Here is a 26,477-nt window from a genome sequence, read left to right on the forward strand (position 1 = left end):
CTCTGCCCCTTCCAACTTCCACCACCAGGGGTAATGCCTCTGGCAAACTGGGAATCTCCTAAGACATGACTCCTCGGGACCCCTGCCTTGCACTCCACCTCCACCAAATGCCCCAACAGGTAAAGAGATCTGTGGACCACCTGCCTTTGGCTGCAACTTACCCCCCCACACTACCCACACTCAAACCCAGTGGGGATGATTCTGCCCCCACAGAGCTGTAAGTATAATAACAACAAGGCGCTCTGCTCTACCCCTCTCTAATCCTCTCCCCTCCCCACAGGGATTCAGGGGCTGTTTCCTAACAGTGGGTGGGGGTAGGGGCAAAGGGAACAGGAACATGGCTCCCCAGGAACTTGGCTAGGCCCCGACACTGACTCACAGTCACAGGACTTAGGCTGCGGGAGGAAGGGCAAGAGCCAATTCAGGGCTCTCATCAAATTAGTTTCCTCTTCAGGTCCCCCCTGTTAAGCCTCCCTTCAAGGTGACCGGAGAAGGAGGTCACAGGGAAGAGGCAGCGCCCCTGTGGTTGCTGACGCACCCCCAAGCCCAACCACTGTCTCCTCTGGGCTCCTAGTACTGGCCCATCTTGCTGACAGTGGAAGAGAGGGGCAGAGCAGCCTGGGAAATGTGGGTCCCGGGCCACGTAGGAAGAGGACTCGGTGCTGGGATAAGGCGATCACACTGCCCCACACGCTGTGACCACAGAGAAGACAGATTAAAATGAATGTGGCTAGGCCGCCTCTGGAGGAAACCCAAACTCCCCAAAGGCAGGGGTTGGGGGTGACCTGCCCCAGGCATCGCGCCTCTAGCAGGCAAGTAGGTGGGAAGGCAAACAGGTTGGAAGGCAAATCGGGCCCGCGTGCCCTTTACTTGGTGGGCACGCTGGGGGGCTGCTGGCATGCAAGGCAACTTCACTGGAAGCTGTTTTCCCAGCACCAGCTGGTGTAGCAGTGTCCTTCTCTCTAACTTCCTGAGGCTTCCTTGAGTCACTGCCCAGCTCAGGGCTGGCAACACTGTGGGCCCGCTCCCCATCCACCCTTCCCTCAGCAAGAAGGAAGGAGGAAGAAATCTGAAGACATCAAACGCCTCCCATCCCAGGAGCAGCTCCACAATTGCCCCCCATGCCCCTAGGACGTCGCCGACCTTTGAGACTCCTTCCTGGCCGGGGTTCCCTGCCAATTTCAGGAGAGAAGGCAGAGGGTTCGTCCTTGCTCTAGATTATTTACCCTTGGCCAGTCTCCCCTTCCACCTCCCAAAGGCCAGGCAGGGCCCCACTCAGCAGTCCGGTGAGGAGTTGGCAAGGACGGGAGTCCCCAGCCCGGTCTGGCCTCCACTTTGGTATTTTTGCAGCTGGAGACTATTAGTCGCAAGCAAAAATCCTTTGTTATCCAACCCCCCTCCACATTATTTTCCTCTCTCCTAAAGTCCAGATTCCTCTGCCCGCCCCACCACACACACTCACACACACGCACACACACACACACACACACGGCCACTCATACCTATCCAAGGCCCGTGTACACAGATGGGCTCAGATTAGGAGAGGGCACCTTCCCTCCTGGGCTCCCCTATGGGCGGTGTCTGGGCCACTGGCCTATCTCATGGCATGGGGGGCAAGTTGACTCCCGGGTTTGACCCCAGAAGACCTGAACATTCTGGCAACCAACTCATTCAGAGGGCAGCTGTCCGCTGAGCCCCAGCCTTCTCAGGGCTGACCCCAGAGCATGCTCCAGAGGGGCTCTTGAAGACAGGAGAATCTCAAGTAAGCCTAAGAGGAAGAATGCTATGGGGTGGGAAGAATGCTATGGGGTGGGAAGGGTCTGGGGTGGTCTAGGGTCACACTGTTGGGGGATTCCAGCATAGAGAAGGAGGCCAGTAAGCTAGGAGGACAGTTAGAGAGTCAGAGGACAGACCACAGCTTGCCAGTGATGTCACAAAAGACTTTCACTTCCAGGCTCCAGAATAGAGCTGGTGTGTGTGTTTATAACTGATAGTCCTCCCTGCACTCCCCCCACCACCAATGCTCAGCACTCTGCACCCCCATAACTCCAATTTTTCTTGACTTCTCTACTATTCACATTGTTCAAGAGGCATTTCCCTAAACAGTGGCTCTTTTTCCAAAAACAACCCCCTGCCCCACCATTCCCAAGAAGGCCCTCACTTCAGCTGCAGGACTCCAGTCACTCTCCCTAAAATAAATCTGGGGGAGGAAGGGGACCTCTGTGTCCAGAGGAAATACCCTGCAATGCATCCATATACCTAAAGATTATAGGACAGGGCTTGAGGTCCCTAGATGAGGAAGGATGAGCAAGGATGAACCCCATTCCCACTTTAACCACATCCCCAGTGAACACACCGCATTCTAGTCCTTATTCCAGGAACCTCCCCACTTCTCCCATCACTCTGCTCTGTCCTGGACCCAGCCAGGGTCCAGACACTGACAGTGGGTTTGAATCCTGGGTCCATCACCTTCAACTGTGGGACTATGGGAAAGTCACTTAATGTCTGAGTCTCAGTTTGCTCATTTGTAAAATGTGACTATGGGAGAGTTACTTAATGGCTGAATCTCAGTTTGCTCATCTGTAAAATGGGACTATGGGAAAGTTACTTAATGTCTGAGTCTCAGTTTGCTCATCTCTAAATTGGGACTATGGGGGGCGCCTGGGTGGCTCAGTGGGTTAAGCCGCTGCCTTTGGCTCAGGTCATGATCTCGGAGTCCTGGGATCGAGCCCCGCATCGGGCTCTCTGCTCTCTCGGGGAGCCTGCTTCCTCCTCTCTCTCTGCCTGCCTCTCTGCCTGCTTGTGATCTCTCTGTCAAATAAAAAAAAAAAAATTGGGACTATGGAAAAGTTACTTAATGTCTGAGTCTCAGTTTGCTCATCTGTAAAATGGGATGGTACATTAATAGCACTTAGCACAGTACCTGGCACATAATTAACACTCCACAAATGGGAGCTGTGGTTCATACCATCATCCTCCCTCACCTCGATCCCATTCTTCCCTACCTTCTCCACCAAGTTACCATTTGTGCCTTCAGCTAGAGCCCTGTGGCCTTCCGACTACAGGCGGCCCCTCCAGGTGGGCAGTGTGGGGCTAACACCTACTATTCTTCAAGACTCAGCTCAGGCCCCCAGAAGAAAGCTTTCTGTATTTCAAACTCCCATAAGCCCCAGTCACTCCTTTTATCACAGTCTGTTTACCTGACTACAAATATTGTGAGGGCAAGGTGCTATCTTTCATCTCTGTCCCCAGTGTCTGACACACATACACTGATTCATTCAACAAATATTTGTTGAGCACTGAGTCCTCACTCTGTTGTCCTAGCACTGGGACATCACGTTTTCCCTTCCCTTCGACTGCCAGGATCTTCATTCTCTGGCCTTGGGACGCCCCAAGATGCTGGGAGAGCACATCTGTCTGGTAACCCTCTTGCTTCTTAGAGCCACTCAGGGGCTCTTGTCCTGAGGGCTGGTGGGGAGAGAGAGACCCGGGGAAGACGACCAGGAGTCTGGGGGCTTTGCAAGTAGGTAAGAGATAGCCAGGCAGGCCTGGCGGAAGTTCTGCCAAATGGCATGTCCTCATGCTCCTGTTTTCCTGCCGAGTCCTGACATTAGCTCCTCTTGTTTCCAACAAGGCCAGGGCTCAGCCACAGCACATCACCTCTGTCTCCGGGGCTCCCTTCCTGCCCTGCTTGCACTTCCGGCATCGGGCTTATGCCCTGCTCCTTCCCTTGGCTGGCCCAGGTCCACAAAGGCGGTCCATCCTGGTCCCGGGGATGAGATGCCCAGATTCTGCAGCTCTGATTCAGAATCGGAACCAGGGTTTTCCCACTATTGAGAAACCCTTGCTGGGCTCTAAAACACATCTCTCTTGCTTAAGTTACTTCCTGTGGCTTGAAATCAGGGAGTGGGGGCTGTGTTGGGAGCAGGCTGGGTGGAGAGGCAGCTTCAAGGAGACAGCGGGGGAGGAGAGGCCAGGCTGGAGCTGAGCAGGGAGACACGGGGCTGGCCGCAGGGCTGGCCGGGCCAGGGAGAGGAGAGAAGGGCTGTGAAATGATTCGGAAATTCGGGGTGGGAGCGGGGAGAAGAAGCACCAGGGCACAGGCGGCACAAGGCCAAAGGGTGTGCTGGCAAGAGCCCCCCAGAATTCTGACACCCTGAGGGTGAGGAAGGCCAAGGCGGGGCGGGGGGATGGCTGGATTTCACACATAAAATCTGGAAGGGTTCCATATGCATAGGGGGGAATGCTGAGAGGGCCCGGCCGCCCAGCTAAGGAGGAATACGGCTCCCCTTCCAGCCGGGGAAGTCAGTTCATCGCAGACTCAGGGGGCTACTCTCTGCCTACCCCCTGCCTTCCCTCTAGACACATCACTACCCATTTCCTGTTGTGATTTTAAGCACACACATAACACAGGCACACAAAGAAAGAGGGAGGGCTAAGTGAAGCTGGCCAGCTGGACTTGGGGACTCATTTCGCAACTTTGCTGCTTGTAGCCTCGGGGGCCTTTTCTGCCTCCCCTCTCCTTCCCACATGCGGCATGATGCAGGGAAGAGACCAGAGGACCCCAGAGGGCCCTTCCAAAGCATCCCCTCACACCCTAAGTGATTTCAGCAAAACTTCCTTCCTTTAAGGCCTCTACGTGCAGCGTCAGAACCTTCCCTCCCCACACACACTCCTTCCGAGGGCCTTCATTTCTGCAGGCTGCCCTCATTCTTTTTATGGGGAAAACATCCTCAGAGCCAGGGGAAGACAGGTCAGAGGAGCACAGCTAAGGCAATGCAGGGATGGGGGTGGGGAGGTTGGGAGGGTGGGTCAGTCTACTGACCTGACCCCCAGCCCTGCCTAGGGGCAGCCCTGCAGGGGCCTGGGCAGAACCTACGGTTTCCTGAGCCAGTGGTCAGTGGTGAGAGGCACAGGAGGCAGGCAGGGCCTGGCTCAGCTATTATTAGGGCTACTGAACCCTCTGGGTCTCAGTTTCCACAACTTCAGTCTTCTGTGTATCATTTTCAAAATGCTTGCCACGGTTATATACAGCTGATACTATCATTTACCTATTGTTACTGTACGTCAACTCACGTCTCTTATTTTGCTGCATCTTAAGCCATCTATGAAATCATAGATTTGATGTGCTAGTTATAGGAGTCTCCTAATGGGCATTACATAAAAACGTAACCATAACAATAAAAACATGCATGTCCACGTACCACCGAAAATCAAGGCATCCCTGCTTTGGGAAAGCCGGTACCAGACTGAGGGGTCAGCCTCAGTCCTCCCTAAGGGTCTTCTGGCTCTCACTACCATGTTTCCAGAATCAGAATCCACAGAGACCTCCCCATGCTGCTGGGACAGTGGCAGAAAGGAGGATGGGCCCTGGGAATGCATCCCGGGAGGGAGGAGGAGGGGTGAGGACTTAGCCCCCAAAGCCCCCCTCTCCCCCCGCCCCGGTCCAGGCCAGTGAAAGTCACAGACAGATGAAGAAGTGTTGGCAGCCGGGGCTCAGTTAAGGGAGGAAAGCACGTGTGCACGCGTGCACACACGCACACCCCCTTCCAGAACATGTGAGGAAGTGGGTCAGAAAGTGTTCCCCAACTCTTGAGTAGAAACAGAGAGAAGGAGCTGGGATCAAGACAGGAAAAAGCAGGAGCTTCGACCCCATGCTGGCTCCATGGAGCCTCTCCTGGAGACTGCAGCGACCACTGAGCATGGTAAGGTCTTGGAGGGGCCCTCTGAGGGCTCTCAGGACTCCGAGCGGGTCTGGAGCACACATGCCCTAGGACCCATGTGAAACCGGCTCACTTCCTGGCCTCCTTCCTTTTTTCTATTCTATTTCTGTTACCAGAGTTTTCTCTGGGGCAGGCTCCCCTTTCTTCCCACACCAGCAAGTAGGCTCTCTCTGCCTCTTGGCCTCTGGGGCACCAGCACCTCTCAATTGTCAGACTCCTCCCTTCTGCATGGGGCTCCCTCCCAGAGGTGCAGTGGAGGTCATGGTCATAGCCAGGAATGATATGATTGCAGGGAGAGCTCCCCTAGGAGGCAGAGAGAAAGCAGGAGAAAGCAGCAGCCTTTCTTCTTCATCCCCCTTTGGGGAGCTAATTACAGGCCAGCAGCCCACTGCACAGGTGAGTGCCTGGGATCAGCCACCCGCACACCAGGACAGGCCACTCAGCTTCTCCTGGGAAGGGGCTGAACAAGGGATGGGGGAGGGTGCTAGGGGAGAGACACTTCCGACATCCTCATCTCAGGGCCCATAATTAGTCTGTGGGATGAGAGCAAAACAACTATCCTCAGGGTGACAGCCAGACATCCAGGCGGCATGGGGGGTGGGGTGGGGGCGGGGAGGAGGGACAGAGGCTGGGGCAATGGGAACCCACTCATCTACTGGACTAGCCTCCCTCCCCAGAACCTTGGTCTGTCCCTGCCTCCTGGACTCTGCCCCAGAGGGGCCCAATGAATCTAGCAGACTGGGAGGCAAGGCTCTATTTGCCAAGGGAGGGGTACCCTCCTGAGCTTATTTCCTGCTTCTCCTTTGGCAGAAGGCAGGAGAAGGGGCCAGGCCAGAGCAAAAACCGAGGTTTCCCATCAGGGTGCCCTTGCCAGCCGCCTACCCACGAGCCCATCGTCTGGCCCTGAGGCAGAGCCAAGGAGGGAGCTGCCAGAGCTGTTTGCCCAGACAGGCCTGTTGGGTGGGGCCATCAACAAGGAGCAGGGAGAGGGCAGCTGTCTCTTGGGGTCTCGCCCTGTGCTACCCTAGCTGCCACTGGGTTCCCTGATCTGCCCAACCAAATGTGGCAGCCCCCAGCCTGGCATTCCAAGAAAGACATGTCCAGTCACATGTGAGCCCTGGTGACCAACAGCCCAGAGACACCCCTGGGACGCTCTGGAGGAGCTGGACCAGACGATGAGGCCGCAGAGGGCTCTCAGGAACCGCTGCTAGTCCAGAACTAAGCCCGTGTGTCCTCCTGGGATCTGTCTTCTGTGGTGATCATCATACAGGGAGGCAATGAAGAACTTCAAGATCTTCTAGCAGGCCCAAGGTTCACAATTCTAAACCTTATGGGTTACCTCTTGCTTTCACTTCAACTGATCTGCTCTGGACAGGCAAACTCAAAGCCATGATGCAGATGAGGAAATCAAAGCAGGCACACGTTGATTTACTCAAGATCACAGATCAAGTTACCATCCTTCTCGGGGGTCAGGTCAACCAAGGCCAGATGTTCCCCCTCATCTCTGCAGTGTGCTTCCTGGAATCGTGATGGTGCCAGATGTTTTGTTCATTTATGTAACAGCATCGGACATGAACAGGGCTGCCTCAGGCAGTGGTCTATGCCCTGGCCCCACCCCTAGGTGTACCCCTGCTTCCACCCCTAAGATAGCAAAGTACAGCCCAGGGAGAGAGTTCTAATGGAAACATCCCAGAGGTCCTAAAATATCCTGTGGTCCCAGTGCTCTCTGCTCCTCTCCTAGTCTCAGTCACTGCCACAAAGCGCCCCCAAACAGCCTGAGGACCCCCACTGCCACACTCACCCTGCAGCAGTGGGTCCATTCTGATGATGGCCCCAAGGAAAATAACAGAGCCAGGGGATAGACCCGGCCAGGCCCTGGCATCTTTGCCCTCAGCCACAACCTAGCAAGGCTCTGCCTGGGCTCCAGGCCCTTTTTTTCCCTTGCCCTGGCTCCTGCTTCATGGGAAAGCCCCTCTGTGGTCTAATGAACACTCTTCTCTCTGAGAGGGGACAGTCCCTGGTCTCTGGAGATTGACCATTTGTGGCCCCCTTAGCTCTCTTCCTTGGCTCTGGCCCCAAAATCAGAAGCCATCTAGAGATCTGGCTCAGAGAGAGGGAAGGAAGCAGAGCCATCAGTCTGCCTCTGACCCCCAAATAGGTGTCATTTTGTGCAGCCCCTTGCCTTGGTCTCGGTCAAGGGCTTTTTACTTAGACTCCTGCCCCAGACAGGGGTCATCCCATCTAATCCTCTGCCTCTGTCTCAGGCAGGCTCCAGCTTGCCCCATCTTGCCTGCCCTCCCCTGCTCTCCAGACCAGGAGCAAGCGACTCACGGTGCAGACTGAGGGAGATGTTGATGGTGTGCTCATCCACGAAGCCCTTCAGGCCAGGCATGCGGGCACACTTGAGCTGCGTCTGGGCAGCACTGTCCCCAACATGCACCCAACACACAGTCTCGTTGGCGTAGCTGAAGTCCATGGCTGTGGTCTGCCGCGTACTAGTGGGTGTGATGGTAGACACTTGGGCCCCACTCAGGTACGTGGCCAGGATATTCTGGGAGTTGGCAATCAGCAGCACGGGGGGCCGGTCTACTGGCTCTGTAGATGAAGGAGAGAAGGGGCTATGTGGCAAGGGACTCTTCTAGGACATCTCAGGCCGCCCCCCTCCCCAGGAACAACTTGGGGGCCATCTATCGCTGTGGCCACAGGGGACTCCACCTACCGTTCTTGGCCTTACAGGAGCGGTTGTCTGGCTGTAGGAGGTACCCTTCCACACAGCCACACGTAAAGGAGCCGTCTGTGTTGGTGCAGAGCTGGCTGCAAGTGCCGTATATTGAGCATTCGTCAAAGTCTGCGGGGAGAGGGGCAAAAGCGCGGTCATCTCCAGTGTAATGAGGGCAGGGAAGTGGGTGGCCTCAGACCTCACCAGTGGGGCTGTCCATCCTTATGGCTACTTTGGAGGACAATTTGGCAGCATCTATCACAAGGAGAGATGTGCGAACTTCATCACCTAGCAAGTCCAGACTTGGAATTGGTCCCTAGTGAAACACCCACACACGCGCACGTCACCCATTCATTCAGAAAAAGACTTCCTGGGGCGCCTGGGTGGCTCAGTGGGTTAAAGCCTCTGCTTTCGGCTCAGGTCATGATCCCAGGGTCCTGGGATCGAGCCCCGCATCGGGCTCTCTGCTTGGCAGGGAGCCTGCTTCCTTCTCTCTCTCTGCCTGCCTCTCTGCCTACTTGTGATCTCTGTCTGTCAAATGAAATGAATAAAATCTTTAAAAAAAAAAAAAAAAAAGAAAAAGACTTCCTGAGGACCTGCTCGATGCCAGGTAGCGTCCTAGGCTCTGAGGATACAGCCATGAATAAAATATATTCAAACTCACGAAATTTAAATTCTGATAATAAATGAAATATTGGCATTTCCATAATAAATGAAATAAAAAAGTAAACTATATGTTAGAGGGGCTAGTGTAGTGGGAAGTGGCTGGTGGGAAAACTGTTAAGCAAAGATGGGGGGAGAGAATGCAGGCGGTGGGTTGTGATTTTAGGGTAGCCTCCCTGAGAAAGTGGCATTTGTGCAAAGTGCCCAGGGAGGTAAATTTAAAACAGAAGAGGACGAACTGTTCGTGACAGAGAGAAATTGGGACATCTCACTCACCAAGAGGGAGATGGCCAAGCAAACTCTGGTAACAGTCATACTTCATAGTGGTTTCTAAAAGACCGAGGTAGATCTCTGCGTATTAATATGGGAAACTCTCTAGAATGCACGGAGTGAAAAAAACTGAGGAAAGGAATGTATGGTGTGCTATTTACATGAAAAGAGCACACGCATGTAAACAGTGCTTTCAACTCGATTATCTGCAAATACGTGCATACCAGCGTACAGAAAAAGGCCTGGAGACAGAGGCAGCAACCTGATAACAGAGCTGACAGCCAGAGATGGGAAAGGGAGCAGAGCTGAAGAGGATTGGTCAAAGGGGGCTTCGGTTTTACCTACAATGCTTTAAGGTTTTTACAAGAAAACTCACATATACCACGTATGAAATTTGAAGAGGAATTCAGAAATCTGGTGACAACAAGTGGTTAGGGTTCACAGCCATGGCCCTGGTGCCGCAGGCCGGGAGAGCAGGGCCTCCTTCTCTTGTCCCTTATGCCTCATTTCCCTCCTCCGCGCTGGCCCCGCCTCACGCCCGCCCCCAGCCACGCCCCTCAGCAGGTCCACGCGGGCACAAGGCTCACATACCTTTGCAGGTCTTGCCATCCGCCTGCAGCTGAAAGCTGCTGTTGCAGTAGCAGGTGGGCCCATTGAGTGTGGGGACACAGTGGTGCTGGCAGCCGAGCTGAGAACAGGGTCCTTGGAGCTCTGTGGGGGGGGCAGGCAAGATGCACTCAGGCCCCCAGACTGTCACGGTCCCCCAACTCCAGTCAACTCTTGGGAAACCACTTCCGAGGCCCGCAGGGTGGGAGACAGAAGAGGCTTCAGGAATCATCTAATATATTTTGCAAGTGAGGAAACTGAGAGCCAGGGAGGGTATAAGATGGGCTCAATATATATATTTTATATATATAATATAGTGAATTATGGCTTAGAAGCCGTATCTGCCTGCTCCGGTTGCTCTGGACTCCCTCCATCCCCTAAGAGAGGGGTTCTGGCACTTGCTGGGGTCAGCAGGGAGTGAGGACAGGGAGTCTCAGTCCCTTCATTTGCCTCTTATCTGCACTGCCTAGGTACTATAGTGCTGGCTTCAGGGTTGACGGTGAGGAGTGGGCATGGGATGGGGTCTCTGCCCTCAGGATCCCAGCTCTGGTCTGGAAGCACCCCTCCAGCCCATCCCTGGAGGCCTCAGAGAGAAGGTCCAAGGTCCAGGTGGAAAATGGGAGGAGGAGAAAATTGGTTCCCTCAGGACCTTTCTCTAATCTTCCTCCTGCCACTGACCCACTTCCACAGGGGAGACAGAAGGGAATGAAACAGGAGGGGGAAGAGGTGGGAGAACGGCTGCCCCCCCAGACCAGCGACCCAATTAATGGCCTTGCGTGGGGCCAGGCGGCCTGGCCACAAAGATCCCTTTGTCCGGTTGCCTCACACCCCCACTCCCCCCACCCCACCTAGGAGAGAGAGCTGCCTGAGATGCTAAGATGTTTAGAGGCACTAAGCCTGCCAGGAGGAGCTGGGTTGGGGGGCCAGGCCCCAGTTATTTCCTCTCCTCTTCGCTTCTACCCAAAGAGCCCAAAGGTGCTGCCTGGCCAGCCTTTCCCCACAAAGTGGGGTGGAGGAGTGAGGGTGGGGACGGGGACGATATTGTCTGTTCAAGAAAATCTAGAAAAGAACTTCTCTTCTGGACATGTGGCAGGAGGATAAGGAGGCCCAACCTCTCTAATAGCAGAGAAGGGAGTTCAAACCCTACGTTCTCGAGGTTCTTTGTTGTTTTTGATGCTGACAAAGTATTAAAAGGAAACAAACCTGAACCCGTACCATGCGATAAGATTCGATGGGTATGGTTATTAAAGTCAGCCCCTAGGCCCGAGCTCTGCATCCCATCCCAGGAGCTCTAGACAATAACATGCCAACTCGACCCAGGGAAAGGATACAAATCTCCCACGAACTCTTTGCTCTGCACTCCCTGCCCTCAGTGAACAGGGTCCAGATGTGTCCCCTTCCACAAGCAGATGTTTCTGACGGGCGTACCAGCGCAGGACGCCACCCACCTGGCAGTTTGCTCGGGTTCTGGAGGCCTTGAGCTCAGCAGAAGGGAGAAGTCGTCATTCCCTGTCCCTGCCTCGCAGGCCCGAGGCTCTGTCTTCATGACAAAACCTCCCCTGTTGCTCAGGAATGGCCCAGGTTCTCCCTGGCCCACAGGGGCCTTCAGGGGAAGAACAGTAGAGCTGGTGACCTGAGCTGCAGAGGGGAAGGGACCTATCCTCCTAAAGTCCCCTCCTCAGTCTGGGTGACCTTCCCATAATAAGGCCGCTTGAGAGTGTCTCAAAGATCTGCACTTCCGGCAGCCTGAGCGGGACAGGGGTGGGGGTGGGGAATGCCTTCGGGGGCACTGGCCAGGAGGCAGGTGATCCAAGCACCATATCCCCACCACCAGCACCAATCCAGGCATCTGCCCTTCCCTATTCATACTCAGCTTTCATGTAAGAAACCATTTGAAGCCAGAATCCCACTATTTACAACAACAACAAAGGATGAAAATAGTGCCGAACTCTCATTTTACAGGCAGGATCCTGGGGTCCAGAGGGAGAAGGAGTGACTTGCTCAGGCACACACAGCCAGAAGAGAAGTGCCCAGGCCAGGCTGATCCCTGAGGGCTGCTGACCCAGCCCCAAGCCCAAAGGCCCGCTGATTTGGGAGAACCGGAGCAGGACAAGGCCTCATCCCCACGGCAGGTGTGAGGACAGTCCTCAGATGCTGGCCCTCCAAACCCAAGTGCACAGCTGAGAACTCCTGGTGTCCATCTCCCAGGGCAGGAGAGGCAGAAGGGCCCTTACCTCGGCAGTGGGGCCCCTCGTCTGACCCATCTGCGCAGTCCTGGACCCCGTTGCAGAGGCGGGACATGAGAACACACAGCTCGGTGCCCAGGCAATTGTGCTCGTTTGGCTGACATCGCTGGGCCTTACTCTGTGGACCTGCGGGCACACAGAAAGGCCAGATGAGTAAGCCGGCTACACGGTCTGGCCGGCTGTCCCCCCCCGGGGGTGGGGATGAGGACAGACAGAGTGTCGCTTCAGACACCTGTACTTCTTCCTTCTCAGGAGGCCTCAGGGGCCTAGAGCTTTTCTATACCATTCCTGATGAGAGCCACGCAGCCAGGGGAGGGGAGAATTGCGCCTTCCTCAGAGTCCACTCCCCATGCACCTGGTCCCCACGGAGCCCAACACCTCCATGTTGTACACTCAGGAGACAGGATGAGGTTTAGAAGTGAAAGGGCTGGAAGAGCCGAGGAAAGCAGAGTCCATGGCAGGGAGGCACTCATGTTAGAGAACACCGCCTTCCCATAGTTCCCCAGGGCCGGGAGCATGGGGCTGAAAGCCAGACCAAGTTACCTAGAACCACACTGTCCAACACATAGCAACAGCCATATGTGGCTCTTGAGTACCTGATTGTGACAGTTCGAACTGGAATATAAAATACACCCTGGCTTTGGAGGACTTAATACCACACACACACGAACACACACACACACAAAAGAACACAAAAGACCTCATTACCAATATTCCATGATTAAAATACGGAAATAATAGTATTTCAGATACACTGGGTCACACACAGTTAAAATTAACTTCACCTACCTACTTTTACCTTTTCTGGTTTTTATCTATTTTTATTTTTATTAAGTAGGCTCTCTCCCCTCAACCCCCAGCACAGAGCCCAAGGTGGGGGCCCAAACCCACGACTCAGAGACCAAGACCTGAGTCGATACCAAGAGTCGGACGTCCAACTGCCTGAGCCACTCAGGCGCCTCTTCTTTTACCATTTGTAATGTAGCTACTAGAAAATTTCAAAATTGCATGCGTGGCTTGCATTACACTTCTACTGGACGGCACCACTCTAGATGACCGACCCCAGGGCCTGCCCGATAGAAGGATCTGGGAAGCGTCAGAGGTTGTGGCCCACTGATGATGGGCCTGGGGTGGCAGGATAGAGCTCCTCAGGGAAGCCTAAGGAGGCCATGCAGACTAGGATGCTGGCTGAGCCCAGGGGGCTGGGGTACCGACCACGACTTACGGACTCCCACAACAGACAGTGTGTGTGAGAGAGAAAGTGTCTGTGTGTGCGTGCATCTACCCACGTGTGCCTGGGGAGGAGTGTGCAGCTGGAGTCTGAGTCTGAGCTTGCTCTTGAGTGTCTGGGGTCATCTGTCTGAGGTTGGGCTTCTGCATCCCCATTTGTAGGGCATAAAGGTGGCATCAGTCAAGAAGACTCCAGGCTGCACTTGAACTTAGCCAAAAGCGAGAAGCGATGAGACTCCAGGCTGAACCACCTTCACCATAGAAACGCTTGCAGAATATCTCTGGCCCCACCCTTCAAAGGCAGGGTATGGGGGTAAGGCAGAGAGAACTGGTGGCTCCCTTTCTGGCCCTAAAATTACCCCTGATAATTGCGGGTGAGGGTATGGGGAGAGGACAGGGGACAGAGCTGGAGCAGGATAAAGCTATGAGAGGGAACAGGGACAGACCTAGGAACGCAGGGTCTCCTAGATCATGGCCCAGATGAGCCAAGCAGGGAGAGGCTGAAGGTGGAGACCCCAGGACTCTGCCAGCTGCCCAGGACTCTGGGGTCCTGCCAGCAAGTCCTCCACCCCCCACCGGCAGGGTAAAGGCTGGGTGGGGACCTTTCTCCCAGTTTAAACAGCTGCCTCTGATTACACCACTTACTGGGGCAGGGGAAGGCGGGGGTGGTGGGAAACGCACAGGGGTGGAGCTTCTGGTACAGAGACTAAGCAAAGCCAGTGGCCTTTGGCCTGGGAGCGTGAGGATAGGAAGGGGACGTGGCAAGACCTGGGGGGCACTTATCAAGAGTCAGAAGTCTCCGAGATGGGAAGAAGAGGACCGAGCCAAAGGGCAGGGAAGTCAGGCTCTCTATCCTTCCGGCAAAGCTGTCATCCCAGACAACAAAGTCCCTGCCAGGCTTGGGGGTGCAGCCGTTAACAGAGCAATCCGAGGTGCCATTTCTGAGCACGTCAGGCACCATGCCGGGCACTTTGAAGAGGGGTAGAGTTTTAGCTGTGTCATGGGCAAACAATCACAGAGCAAGGTCCACACCGGGCTAGAGATCAACTGTCCTTATCCCAAACTGCCTGGGCCAAAAGGAAAAGGTGTTTAGGGGGAGGGATGAGAAAAGGTACTTACAAATCTCAGGGGCCTCGTCAGAGCCATCCGGGCAGTCCCTCTCACCATCGCACCGCCAGCCCTTTGAGATACAGGTGATCTGGTCTCTGCAGGCAAACTGCTTGGGGCTGCAAGTCTTAGGGGCTAGGAGTAAGGAAAGAAAATGAGGGTGGAAATGAAGGATGGAGGCCTTAAAGTCCCCTAGAGCTCCTATTCCTTCCCCAGCATCAGTCTCCATGTGGCCCAGACTCTGAGCTGCAGTCCAGGGGCCTAGGAATGGCAGGGGGCTGGGGGTCGATCCTGAACACTGTGTGCCTGTGGTAGGGGGAGGGGAAGGAGGCAGGGAACACATTTTACAGCCCCTGATCCAGCCCCATATCCTGCCTGTCCAGTGTGTCCCTCCTTCAGTCATCAGGGTCAAAGCCCTTGCTGTTCTGCGTGGCTCTGGTTGGACACCAGCAGCCCCAGCTTTGCCGACAGGGTGACGGTGAAGAAGGCGCATTTAGGCCTTTGACATGTTTCCTCTTTATCTTCCTTTCCCTCCAACTAGAAGCCCAGAACTGCCTTTTTGTTTTGTTTTGTTTGAGTAAGTTCTACACCCAACATGGGGCTCGAACTCATGACCCTGAGATCAAAAGTTGCATGCTCAACCGATGGAGTCAGTCAGGCGTCCCAAGAGCTGCTCTTTTTTAACCTCTCTGCTCAGTGTGCCCTCTGGGTCACTCCTAGTCCCTGAAACCCATCACCCTGCCCATCTCCAAGTTCTAACCACCAGGCCCCTGGACAGGAAGTGTTGGGGGGGGCAGTGCCCTTGGCACAGCAGTGACTTGGAGATTATATCAGCAGAGGTATAGGAGGGCATGGTGGGGTGGGGCGGAGGGTGGGAAAGCCCAGCCTCCACCTCTGTTCTCTAAAGACACAGCTTCCCTTGCTGGTGAAACCTCAGGGAGGACTTTCAACAGATGTCGTGCGAGATAAGAGGCACCTAAGATGGCTCAGGAGGCCACAGCTGGAGATCCAAGGAAGGAGAAGGACCAGGGTAACCTACAAGAGCTGGTTTCAGCCCAGGATGTCTTTGCCCCAGCCTTCACCCCCACCAGCCTTCCTCTGCTCCTACTCGGATTTCCTACCTCCTTCCTCAAGGAGGAATTAAGAATGGTAACACTAACTCTTACTGTGGGCTCAGCATGTGCTGGAACTGTGGTAAACCAGTTCTTTCCATGTATCATCTCATTTAATCCTCTCCACAATACGACAACATAGTTAATACTAATACTGCCATTTCATAGATGAGGAAACTGAGCCCCAGAGAGGGTAGGGTCACATGGCAGGCAAGTGACAAAACTAGGACTGAAACAAGTGAGCCACGTCTATGCTTTTAATCAGTGTGGTCCCCATCAGTCTTCCCACTCGGAGGTATTCCTTCCAACCCCATCACCATGGCCTCCATGGGAAGAAAAGTCCCCTGCTCTCCTTTGTTCCCACCCAGGGCTGGGTTCCCAGTCTCCCAGCCCATCGTCACCTTTTCCTCAGCCCGTGGACGATTCCAGCTCTATTCAGCTGGTGTGCACTGAAGACCAGCTCTGTGTTAGGTGCTGTACGGGGCACTGGGGTGCCGAGAAGGAGTGAGGTGCCCCCTTAGGATCCCCAACCCCCCCTGGGAAGACAGCTGTACACAACTAACTCAAATGCAGGGCAGAATGAGCTCAGGGCTGGGACAGAGCATAAATAAAGTATGTCAGGGCTCTGAGCAGGGAGGGATAGAGTCTGAGGAGGGCCACACGGAGACGATGGCCTCCCTCCCTAACCCCCATCTCTGGCAGAGGGGACTGCACTCAGGCCCCTGGCCAGGATGAGAGCCGAGTTCAGGAAACACATCAGGGATGGCCTGGCCAGGCTCCCCCACCCCCTCCCCTACCTCCCACCCTGAGCAGGGAATAAAGGCCCCTTGAGGAGGTGGATAATGCTGAGTTCATTGCCCCACTGGGCCAGCTGTGAGGTCTTCCCGGGAAACAGCCCGCCAGCCTAGTTAGCATGCCGGAGACCGGTCCTCTTCCCCTGGCCAGCCGAGACTGGCTGGGGGGAGCCGGTGGGGGGGCGTAGAAGGGGCTGGAATGGGACTAAAGGCAGATGGGCTGTTTGGAGCCCAGAAATGGCCCCCATGCCACCCCCACCCCTTCACATGGATTTAGTCCATGCCCCCACTCCTCCCCAAGGCAGAACTCATAGCCCCGTGAGGTCACTGGTTGGCCACTCCAACCTCCCCTCCATTCCATGTCCCTGCCACAATCTCCCCTCCATTGGCCTTCACTTTGCTCCCCCCCCAGCTGCCCCCCACCCCCACTTTTGGCCTAAACTCAGCAGAGGAAACAGCAGCTGGCAAACTCCGAAAGCTGGAATGAGAGAGATTCACAAACCAGATGTGCTCTTGCGGAGGGAGGGGAGTGGGGGATGGGGGGAGGGAAAGGGAGAGGAGCACTTGGGCCCTTGTCCCAGGGCAGCACCTCTTCGGGCCCAGGGCAGAGGGACTTGGGGGTGCTGCACTGCTCCCAAGGGACAGGGCAGCCCAAGAATCTCGGAGAGATATGTGAAAGCACTTCCTTCCTGTCCGGGATGGTGGAGAAAGCCCCAGGAATCTGGAGTTTGAAGGCTGAGGCCTGTCTTTGATTTCCTTCAGGGGGAGTGGAGGAAAGAAACAACTAACCTACTTTGGGGCAGTCTACACAGCCAAGAGAAGCCTCCCTCAGAGGTGGGAGGGAGCTGCAGTGGGGGTGGGGTAGGGAGGGCACTTGCAACCTGCTCGGAAATCCCAGCCAACCCCACTCCCCTGGCTGAGCCTTCTGCCTCTGACACCAGCACCCAGAAAACCCACCTCTGTGGCTTGCCGCTTAAGTGAGGGAAGCATGCAGTCCCAAATTCAGGAGCAAACCAGCCACCAGCCTCCCCTGCCTGACCCCCTCAAAAAAACCGGGGCTTCCTAATGATGGGAGCTAACACTTTTCAACCTGGTCACTATGCGTCAGACACTGAACTGAAACACTGGTACATGTGAACTCACTTAAATCCTCACAACCCTGGGAGGTGGGTACCATTGCGATCTCCCTCGTACAGTTGAGGAAACTGAGGCACAGAGTGATTTAGTAACTGAACAAACAGGTGGTTTCCTCACTGGCCACGAGGATGGGGCCAGATGAAAAAGGATGAAGAAAAGGAACCAACAGGGAGAATATTTTGGTTCTCTGGCACTAGGAGTAGAGAAAGAGATTGTAGGGGGTGGCAGTGACCTTCAGGGCTCCTTGGAGAGGAGCGAGTGGTGGAGGAGGCAGAGAGGGACAAGAACAGAACAGTGAGGGAAGACAGAGGAAGAAGAAGGAGGAGAGGACTGGAAAGGGAGGAGAGTGAGTGAGGTTGCAGTGAGAACACCAGGACACAGGGGCCGTCTGTTCTCAGCTTTGCCTGGAGTTGAATGTGACTGCCATGCTAAGTCTGGCCAACACCCCTGCTCCCCCCTCAAACCCAGGCACCCAGCCCAGCCATGGCCCCCAGGGCCACCAAGCTGGAGCCAGGACAGGAGGTGTAGGCTTGGGTGTGTGTCCAGACACAACACGGACCCCACTGCCCTGCTTGAGCCTTGGCTGTCGTCCTCTGTCCCATTCTGGGACCTTGGGGGTGGGGTGGGGAAGAGAGGGTAAGAGTGCCTGGCCAGAGAAGAGAGGATGACAGGAAAGAACAGACCCTGAGGGAGACTTCTCCAAAGGAGGAGACCCAGCCATTGATCCCTTTGGGAGCAGTGAGGGTGAGGAAGGAAGCTGAGACCTCAGATGGCGCTTCTTCCTAAAAGACCAGGAGACTTGAGGCCAGGAAAGCGTGAAACAGACCCTGAGGCCCTTTTCAATGGCAGATGCAGCAGAAGGAGAGATAGGCCCTTGGCCGGGGGGGATATTTTCTAAAGGGAACCACAGGAGCTATCTAAGGGAACTGAGGAGCCTGGGGGGAGGTCAGGAGCTAGGGGGCAGAGGCTGCAAGGAATCTAAGCTTTCAAACACAAGGGGTGGGGCAGCAGGGCCTCCTAGACCCAAACCGAGAGCTTTTCACTGAATTTTATGTATTTTGGGTGTTACCCCGTGGCTCCTTCCCTGCAGCTCAGTGAGGCTCAGACACATTTTTGTCATTCCTGAGTCTGGGCCTCTGCTTTGCGGCCTGGACAGACGTACAGACGGGATGGCTTGGATTGCCAGGGAAGGGGAAGGGTCTCCCCCTCCATCCTGAGTCAATATTGACTCAGCAGGACATTAGTCTGACCAGTGACCTCCCCACCATCTTTTCCTTTCCCCATAAGTAAAATCCGGAGCCCTTGAAGGCCTCCGGAGGTCATCCTCTATCTCTCACCAGGCCTTTACGAGCCGGCTCCACCTACCCCCCAACACACACACATGGTTTATGTTCAGCAGAAGGAGAAGCTCTGAGACCCCGACTTATTTCCCACACCTTTCTCCAGTTCTCAGGTCATAAGGAAGTTCTGCCAGAAGTCTAACCTCCCCCTTTCCTCTGACAGATCTCCTTTCCCCTGTTACTCAGCCCACGAAGGGTATCAAGTTCCCTTCCTCCAGAAACATTCTCTCCAAAACCCATTCCTAAACTTAGCGGAGGGGAAAGAAGAGAGAAAAGCTTGGAGGAAAGCGGAGGGGGAACTGCAGAATGGGACATTCAGACTCTGACCTGGGAGGGGAGAATAACTCCAAAATGACGAGGGGCGAACTGCAGAGCATGTGGGAAAGCCCAGGAAAGACGCCGGTTCCCAGGTACTTTTGGGGACCCCCACAGGCCTGGATGGAGGTAGATGAAGACAGACAGAGACAAATCAAGCAAAGGAGACCAAAAGAGATAAGAGAATGCCACAAAGGGTAGGCAACCAGAGAGAGATGAACTGAGAGGATGAGAGACAGTGAGAGGTCCCAAGGAGCCAAGACAGCACAAACGAATGACAGCAGACAGAGGAAAAATAGACAGGAAGGGGTCTCAGTCCAGAAGTTGCCAAGATAATGGCACCGTTGTCTTGGGATGAACCCAGAAAATAATAAGCCCCCTGAGACTCAGAGTAGGGTGGGGGCAGCATATATCCTGACTTAGGGAGACAGAGTCCCTGTCCTAGCAGTGTGTGACCCAAGGGATACCCAGAACAGGGGTTAATGCCTCCCACAGAATAGGGAGGTGGGGGAAGAAGACTGGAGCTCTTCAGCCAGGGAAGCCAAGGCCTGGGAGAGGCTCTCATCTCTCCTGAGGGAGGAAGAGGTACAAATAAATACCTCTCCCCCACCACTATCCCTCACCTCTTTCCTGGGGAGGTTTTCCACTGGTGCTGGGGGTCACAGCACCGGAAGCATTCCAGAGCCAATTGCTTCCTTCTCCAAACAATGCAGGATCCTGCTAATTGGGCTAAAATCTGGGACTGAACACAGTGGGGTGGGACTAAGTTCTCCAAATGTTCACCTAGAACCCAGCTCCACTGGGTCAAGGACCTTGTATGGTCCCAATCAACTGCACCCAGATTCCCCCTAGTCCAGAGCCAGAAGGCTTAAAGGCTGACAAGTCCACAGAGTGAGGGGACCCTGACAAGAGATGACTAAAGGGCAATAAGCTTGGGGTTCTGATGTGCAAAGGCTAAGACAGCAGCAGGAGGAAAGAAAGTTAGACTTGCATAAAGAAGGGTTTCCTAGAGGAAGTAGTTTGGAAGAGTTGAGGGGGATGCGGACCAGCGCTGGTTCTGGCCAGGACCCCAGCTGCATCCTTAAGAAGCTCAGTGACGGTAGAGAGGTTGGGGGGGGGGGAATTATATATATGGAGAAAATGGAGGAAGGGGGAGCAAGACTGGACAAAAAGGAAGTCTTGTGAAGTAGCCTCAAACATCAAAATACCTCTCCCATCCCCAAATCAATGCACTACACATTCCCGCTTTGAAAGACCAGGAGGAAGGGAAGTGTTCAAGGATCTGGGTCTGGCTGGGGAAAAAAGGAGTTTGGAACCTTCTCTCAGAGAGCCAGGAGGCAAACACCTCAGCCTCATAACTCACTTCAGCTGTGCCGCTTGTCTGGTAAATGGTAATACAGTGGCTCAAGGGGGTGTGTGGAGAGGGGTGTGGAGAGAAGATGGAGAGGGGTGTGGAGAGAAGGAGGGAGTCCACCTTCCCTGAGCGTGGTCTGCTGGGGCTGCCCTTCCCACACCAAGATAATCCTAGTCTCAGCACAGTCCTCAATAACTCCCTTGCCCATCCCCCACCTCATTTGTGTCCCCATCCTCCCTGGTAGCAACCCCACTCAATTCTGCTTAACTAGTGGGGCGACACTGCTCCCCCAAAAGAAGGGAACCCGGTGTGAGTTCAGGCATAGCCGACAAAGCAGAAGAGGTGGGGAAGGCCCCTAGGGCTGCTCTCGTAGGGGGAAAGCAGCAAGGCCTGTGATAGCAGCAGAAAGAAAGGTTCAACACTGAGGTATCTGGGGTCAGGAGGTTTCCTTCTTTGGAAAGCAAAGAACGTTCCATGTCTGTGGGCCCAAGGCATGAGGGCAGGGGTAGAGATAAGAGAATCCTCTAGGCTGGGCTGGATAGCACTGGCCCTACAGGTCTGTGCAATTCCCCTTTCCCACCCTTCAGAGCGGGGCGGAACCAATGGTTCATATTCCCATTCCCAAGGGAAGAGTAGTAGAGTGTGCCTGGGGAGGGGTCCTCTTCCTGGGACTTTGGATACAGTTTAGTTTGAGCTGGGTTACAGATGTGGGCTCAGTGGAAATTTTAAGAAAGGGCTGGGAGATAGTTAAGGAGAACATGACCAGTATCTCCCACTTCCACCCATCACCAACCAACCTAGAGCGTGGTAAATAGAACCACCCTTAGAACCTTGGGGGTGAGGCAACCTGGTGCCCTTCCTGAGTGGGCTGGGGACCTTTTCTGCTTTCCACAGAGACCCCTCTTGCTTTTGCCTAACTCCATCCACCCTCCATCATGGGGGTTCCTGAGGGGACTCTTAAAAATTTTTTTTCTATTCCTCCTAGAAGTCATGCACCTAAACCTTTCTGCCTTAGTTTCCCCTTCCACCTCACTGAGTTGAGAAAAAGAGGAAAGAACATGTATAACAAGGAACTCATGGGCTAGGCCTGCCTGTGAGGGCTGGTCTAGAGAATACTCAGGAGAGAGCCTCTTTCCTCCTCTTGGGCAGATAATTGAGGTAGTGGTGGGGAAGGGGACAGACATTCCCCAAGATGGCATCTTGTGTGTGTGTGGGGGGGGTGTCACTGAAAATACTGCCTTTCTGGGCACAGTTACTTCCTGACCCTCTAACCTCTCTCCTCAAACTGGAGCAAGTTGGGGGGAGGGGAGGGGAGGAGGAGAGATAATCTGATTTCAGAGAAAAACTTTCCCAATCCCAACCTGGCAAAATTTAGAAGATGGAGGAGGGGTGCATGATGGTATTGGACCCAGTTTTTTCCCTGGATGGATGGATTAAAATGACAGGAAGGGATGAGATTCCACCCTCCTCAAATCAGGGGCCCAGCCCAGCCCAACCCCATGATCCCAGCTCAAAGCTTAGGCAAGACTTGAACCAGTGACTCACAAGGAAAAGAAAAATAGCTGACATAAAGGGGGGCAGGGGGCACCTCATTTCCCCAAAAGGACTATGTCCTAGCCAAAGCCCAACTACAGTATACAAAGTGTGTGTGTTGGGGTGGTGGCGGGGGGGGGGGGGGTAATGGGGAAATGATGGAGAGAAATTAAACACATTTACTAAAGGAGCAGGGAATTGGGGGGCAGGGGCATAGCCATAACCCCCATCCAACCTCCAACTCTCCTTCCAGTCTAAACTGTGATCAAGCCAGAAGTCAGGGAGAAAGCAGCCTTCCTCCTCCCTCCCACCTCAGCATTCCAGGCCATTCTCCAGTCCCCTTCCTCAATGATGACATCTGACGTTTTTTCATCTCAAAGCTCCCAGGAATTAAGAAGGAAAATTCAAAGTCACATAGCATCGCTGCCCCCCACCCCCAACAGCCCTATCCAGGCTACTGACAGAGGCCCTGAGAGGGGGAAGTGCCCACTTAGGAACCCAGACGGGCAGCCCCGCTGGATCCTGGACCCAGGCCTCCAAAGCCTGGTCTCCAGGGCCCAGATTCCACACCCAAGCAGGGGGCCCTCCCCGCGGCCCTCCCTCTCCCCACCCACAGCCTTCCCCGGCCTGCCTGCCCTCTGCCCAGCGGGGCAACCCTGACCCAGCTTCCCTTCCAGATTCAGAGGCCACTGCAAAGCGCCCCCCCCCGCCCCCTTTTGCAGCCGTACATTGCAAATCCGGATTCCTTCATATTTCAGATTGGAGGGGGGGTGGAGGATGTAGGGGAGGAGGAGGCCCTCCCCAACCAGATATAGGAAGAGAAGGCCTCTCGATCCCAGAATCAGAAAAAAGGGGAGCCCTCTTCTCCCTTCCCAGACCTCTGGTCTTTGTTTGGGCTGGGGGGTCCCGGAAGCATCATTTACCCAGGGCCCCCATCCTCCAAATCGGACCCCCATCCCCGCCCCCAGTCGGGCCGCTGCTGTGTCAGCTGGACTGGGATAACAAAAGGCACCCCCTCCCGCGTCTCCCTTCCCCATCTGAGCGCAGGAGTGGGGGCTGGGGAGTGGGTGTCCCCAGGGGTCCAAGGGGGCCGCGGAATCTCACTCACCGTCGATAGCGGCCGCGACGAGAGCTGAGAGCAGGGGCAGCAACAGCAGCCGCGGCGGGGTCAGCATGGTGTGGGCTGATGCAAGCAGCAGCCCCCTCCCCTTTGGGCCTGCTACTTCTTGCCGTCGCCCCCCCCAATTGGGGGGTCCCCCTTTTTCCTCCTTCCCCCCTCCTCCTCCTCTATTCTTATCCTATCCTTAAGCAAAGAGCATCAGGGGCGTGGGTGAAGAGGTAGAGTTCAGAGCCCCTTGGGGAGGGCCTACTGACGGGGGTGCGCCCGCCCCCTGCTCCCAAATCCAAACCCTTCACCCCCCAGCTTTTCTCTTCTCCCCTCTTTCCCCCTCCCCGAGCGAAGCTCACAGCCCCATCTCCGAGCCGCCTCCGGCTGCAAAAATGCACAATTGGGAGGAGGCGGGGTAGGGGGTGGGGGGCGTGGACCGGGTGGGGGAGCCTCTGGAAGGGGCCTGATGGAGCTCTGGGGGCTCCCCCGGTTTCCGCCTCCTCAGTGCACGGGCCTGGAGCTCGCACCACTGTTCCCCGGACTGAGGTGCCGCGACGGGGGGGGGGGGGTGGTGGTGAGGGGGGTAGAGGGAGGGGACGGGCAAAGGAGGGAGGGAGAGAAGGGGCGGGGAAAGAAAGGGGTGGGGGAGAAAGAGCTACGCGGCAATCCAGTGAGTGCGCATGCGCCGATTTGGCGCGCTGCCCTGGGGAGGGGGAGTCGGAGCCGCGACAATATTTGGAGCTCTGGCCAGCGGTCCGGGAGTGGAGGTCCCCGGACCCCCTCTAGCCAGTTTGGGGCCTGGAGCGCCTTCTCCCCCGACTGGGCCTTTCTCCCTCGTGCCTCAGAGAGCTAAAGGGCCGAGGGGAGATTGGACAGTGGGCGAGGGCTGAGGGGCTACTCTTTGAAACTCTGTGTCATGCCGTGGGAGTTCAGGCTCCGTCTAGGGATCCGAGACCCCGGGATCCGGGCCGAGGCCTGATTTCCTCGGGGAACCCTGACTGTGCCTCTCCTCCCCGGAGTGGGGGTAGGGGCCGCCAGTCCGCGAGGAAGATACGGAGAAAAGCTGAGGTTTGATTTGGAGACTTTGTAAAACCAAGACCGGGATTGGGGCTTTTGGAGGAGGGGGGCGGGGTGGGGGAGGGGCTGCGAGGGCCCGCCCCCACCTTGCTCCTGGGCTCAGAGTAAACAGGGACACCCGCGGGGACACGCCGGAGCTTGTCCGCCCGCCCAGGGCTTGAGGATGGAGCCCACCTTAGTACCCGCCCCACCCTGTTCGCCTGGCACCCGGCGCGGGAGGGGCGAGCCCTGGTTTGGAGGGAGGTGAGTCACCAGCGGGTGGGGTTGAGAAAGGGCCACCCCTCTTCAGCCCAAGAGGTCTGGGCTCATTTATGTTTTGTTTGGTGTTTTGGTTTTTCTTTACCTTCAGATTGACTTCCCACCAAGTCGGGGTATTAGATTCTGAGCAGCAGGGCTTTGGAATAAGACGCGGGACTGTAACCCCCTGCTTCCAGACCTCGGGTTCTGAGATAGCTGCTGAGTGTCGGACATTTGTCCGGGCCTCGAGCCCGCACCGGGAGTGCTCCTTTGAGTCGCGAAGGCGCCGGGCGGTTCCCAGAGCCGGGTGGATGTGGTTCTGGCCACTGCCCCCTTCTGGGCGGTGTTTTAAGGTTGGACCTTGGGTGTCTGACTTTCTGGTGTCTGGAAGTCAGAGCTCAGGGAGGCAGTAGTCAAGGTTGACTGCCGGACAGAAATTGACATTAGAGATGAGAGAGGATTGCACCACCCTTCTTGCTTTTTAAATTCTACTTGAGGAATGGGAAGGGCCCCAAGTCCTCACACCAGTCTGTCCCTGGCAAAAAGCAGAGCAGCATGGAGGACTTGTCCCACTGATGACAATGAAAGCGAGAATCCAGAAGGAACTGGACATTCCCCCCAAACAGAACATCCTCTGGGCTCACTTTGCTCAGGGCCAAGGTCACTTGCTTTTAGTCTCCTGGGTAGAAACTTTTTTTTAAAGGTTTTATTTATTTATTTGAGAGAGAAACAGATAGTGACCGAGATAGTGAGAGAAAGCACAAGCAGGGAGGAGAGGGAAAAGCAGGCTCCCACCAAGCAGAGAGCCTGACAAGGGGTTGGATCCCAGGATCATGACCTGAGCCGAAAGCAGATGCTTAACTGATTGAGCCACCCAGGTGCCCCTCCTGGGCTAGAAACTTAAGACATTTTGCCAGTTCCTCATCAGGCCTTTCTCTTCTATATCCAATATTGCAAGCCTGTGCTCAAGGCATGTCATTTTGTCCTTTGAAATATAGCTCAGATTTTCTCCATTACCACTGCCAGAGAAATTCTCTGGGCAGGGTTGGGGTCATATTCATCTTTTTATCCAGCCCTCATGGGCTAACACCGTAATGGGCTCACTGTTTTTAATGAATGTCTACTAGCTTCCTTCCTTTCCAAGGACCCCCCCTACCCCCCCACCACACCCCTAATATTGTGGTCCAAGTGAAACAGACTTCTGGCAGCTCTGAAAGGAAAAAGCTATCTGGAGTCACCACATGTATAACCCAAGAGAGCTGTGAAGGACATCTCATTCTTTTTTCTCTGGTATCTAATCTACCACAAGGGAATCTTCCTGAAACTGTTTTCTCTGTGTCTCGTCCTGGGTGGTGAAATTCTGCTGGTTATCTGTAGACCACTGAATCAAATGTGAATTCTTTACCTGTTAGACATGGTAATACTTAGTTTAAAAAAATCAAGGAGTATAGAAAGGTACAGGAAGAGTGTAGGAAGTATAGGAAGGTAAAGTAAACTTGCTATACTCCAAGATCTTACTCTTCAGTCCCACTCTCACGTGACCACTGTTAAGAGTTCCTCGGGGGGGGGGGGGGCCCTGGGTGACTCAGTGGGTTAAAGCCTCTGCCTTCAGCTCAGGTCATGGTCCCAGGGTCCTGGGATCAAGCCCCACATCGGGCTCTCTGCTCAGCAGGGAACATGCTTCCCCATTTCTCTGTGCCTACCTCTCTGCCTACTTGTGATTTCTGTCAAATAAATAAATAAAATCTTAAAAAAAAAAAGTTCATTGGGCCTCCTTCAGAAAGTTTTTTTAAAGAATTTTATTTATAATTTTTAAAAATTTATATGTCAGAGAGAGAGAGCACACGTGGGGGCGGAGGGCAGCAGGAAGACGGGGAAGCAGGATCCTGGCTGAGCAGGGAGCCCA

The 26,477-nt window shown here is 54.9% G+C and overlaps 1 protein-coding gene across 1 annotated transcript in view; it reads right to left on the reverse strand.

The window, feature by feature from the left end:
* The window catches only part of LRP1 (LDL receptor related protein 1), an 80,149-nt gene extending 56,341 nt beyond the window's left edge, over window positions 1-23,808 (reverse strand). The window contains exons 1-6 of the mRNA XM_047740281.1: window positions 23,258-23,808; window positions 14,577-14,699; window positions 12,216-12,353; window positions 9,967-10,086; window positions 8,443-8,571; window positions 8,055-8,318 (exon numbers count right to left, since the gene is read on the reverse strand). Coding sequence (XP_047596237.1) covers window positions 8,055-8,318; window positions 8,443-8,571; window positions 9,967-10,086; window positions 12,216-12,353; window positions 14,577-14,699; window positions 23,258-23,324 — 841 coding nt within the window. The 5' untranslated portion in view covers window positions 23,325-23,808. The remainder of the gene's footprint in view (window positions 1-8,054; window positions 8,319-8,442; window positions 8,572-9,966; window positions 10,087-12,215; window positions 12,354-14,576; window positions 14,700-23,257) is intronic.
* Window positions 23,809-26,477: the final 2,669 nt, after the last annotated feature.

The sequence above is a fragment of the Lutra lutra genome, chromosome 8 (assembly GCF_902655055.1).
Source record: "Lutra lutra chromosome 8, mLutLut1.2, whole genome shotgun sequence".
NCBI lineage: Eukaryota > Metazoa > Chordata > Mammalia > Carnivora > Mustelidae > Lutra > Lutra lutra.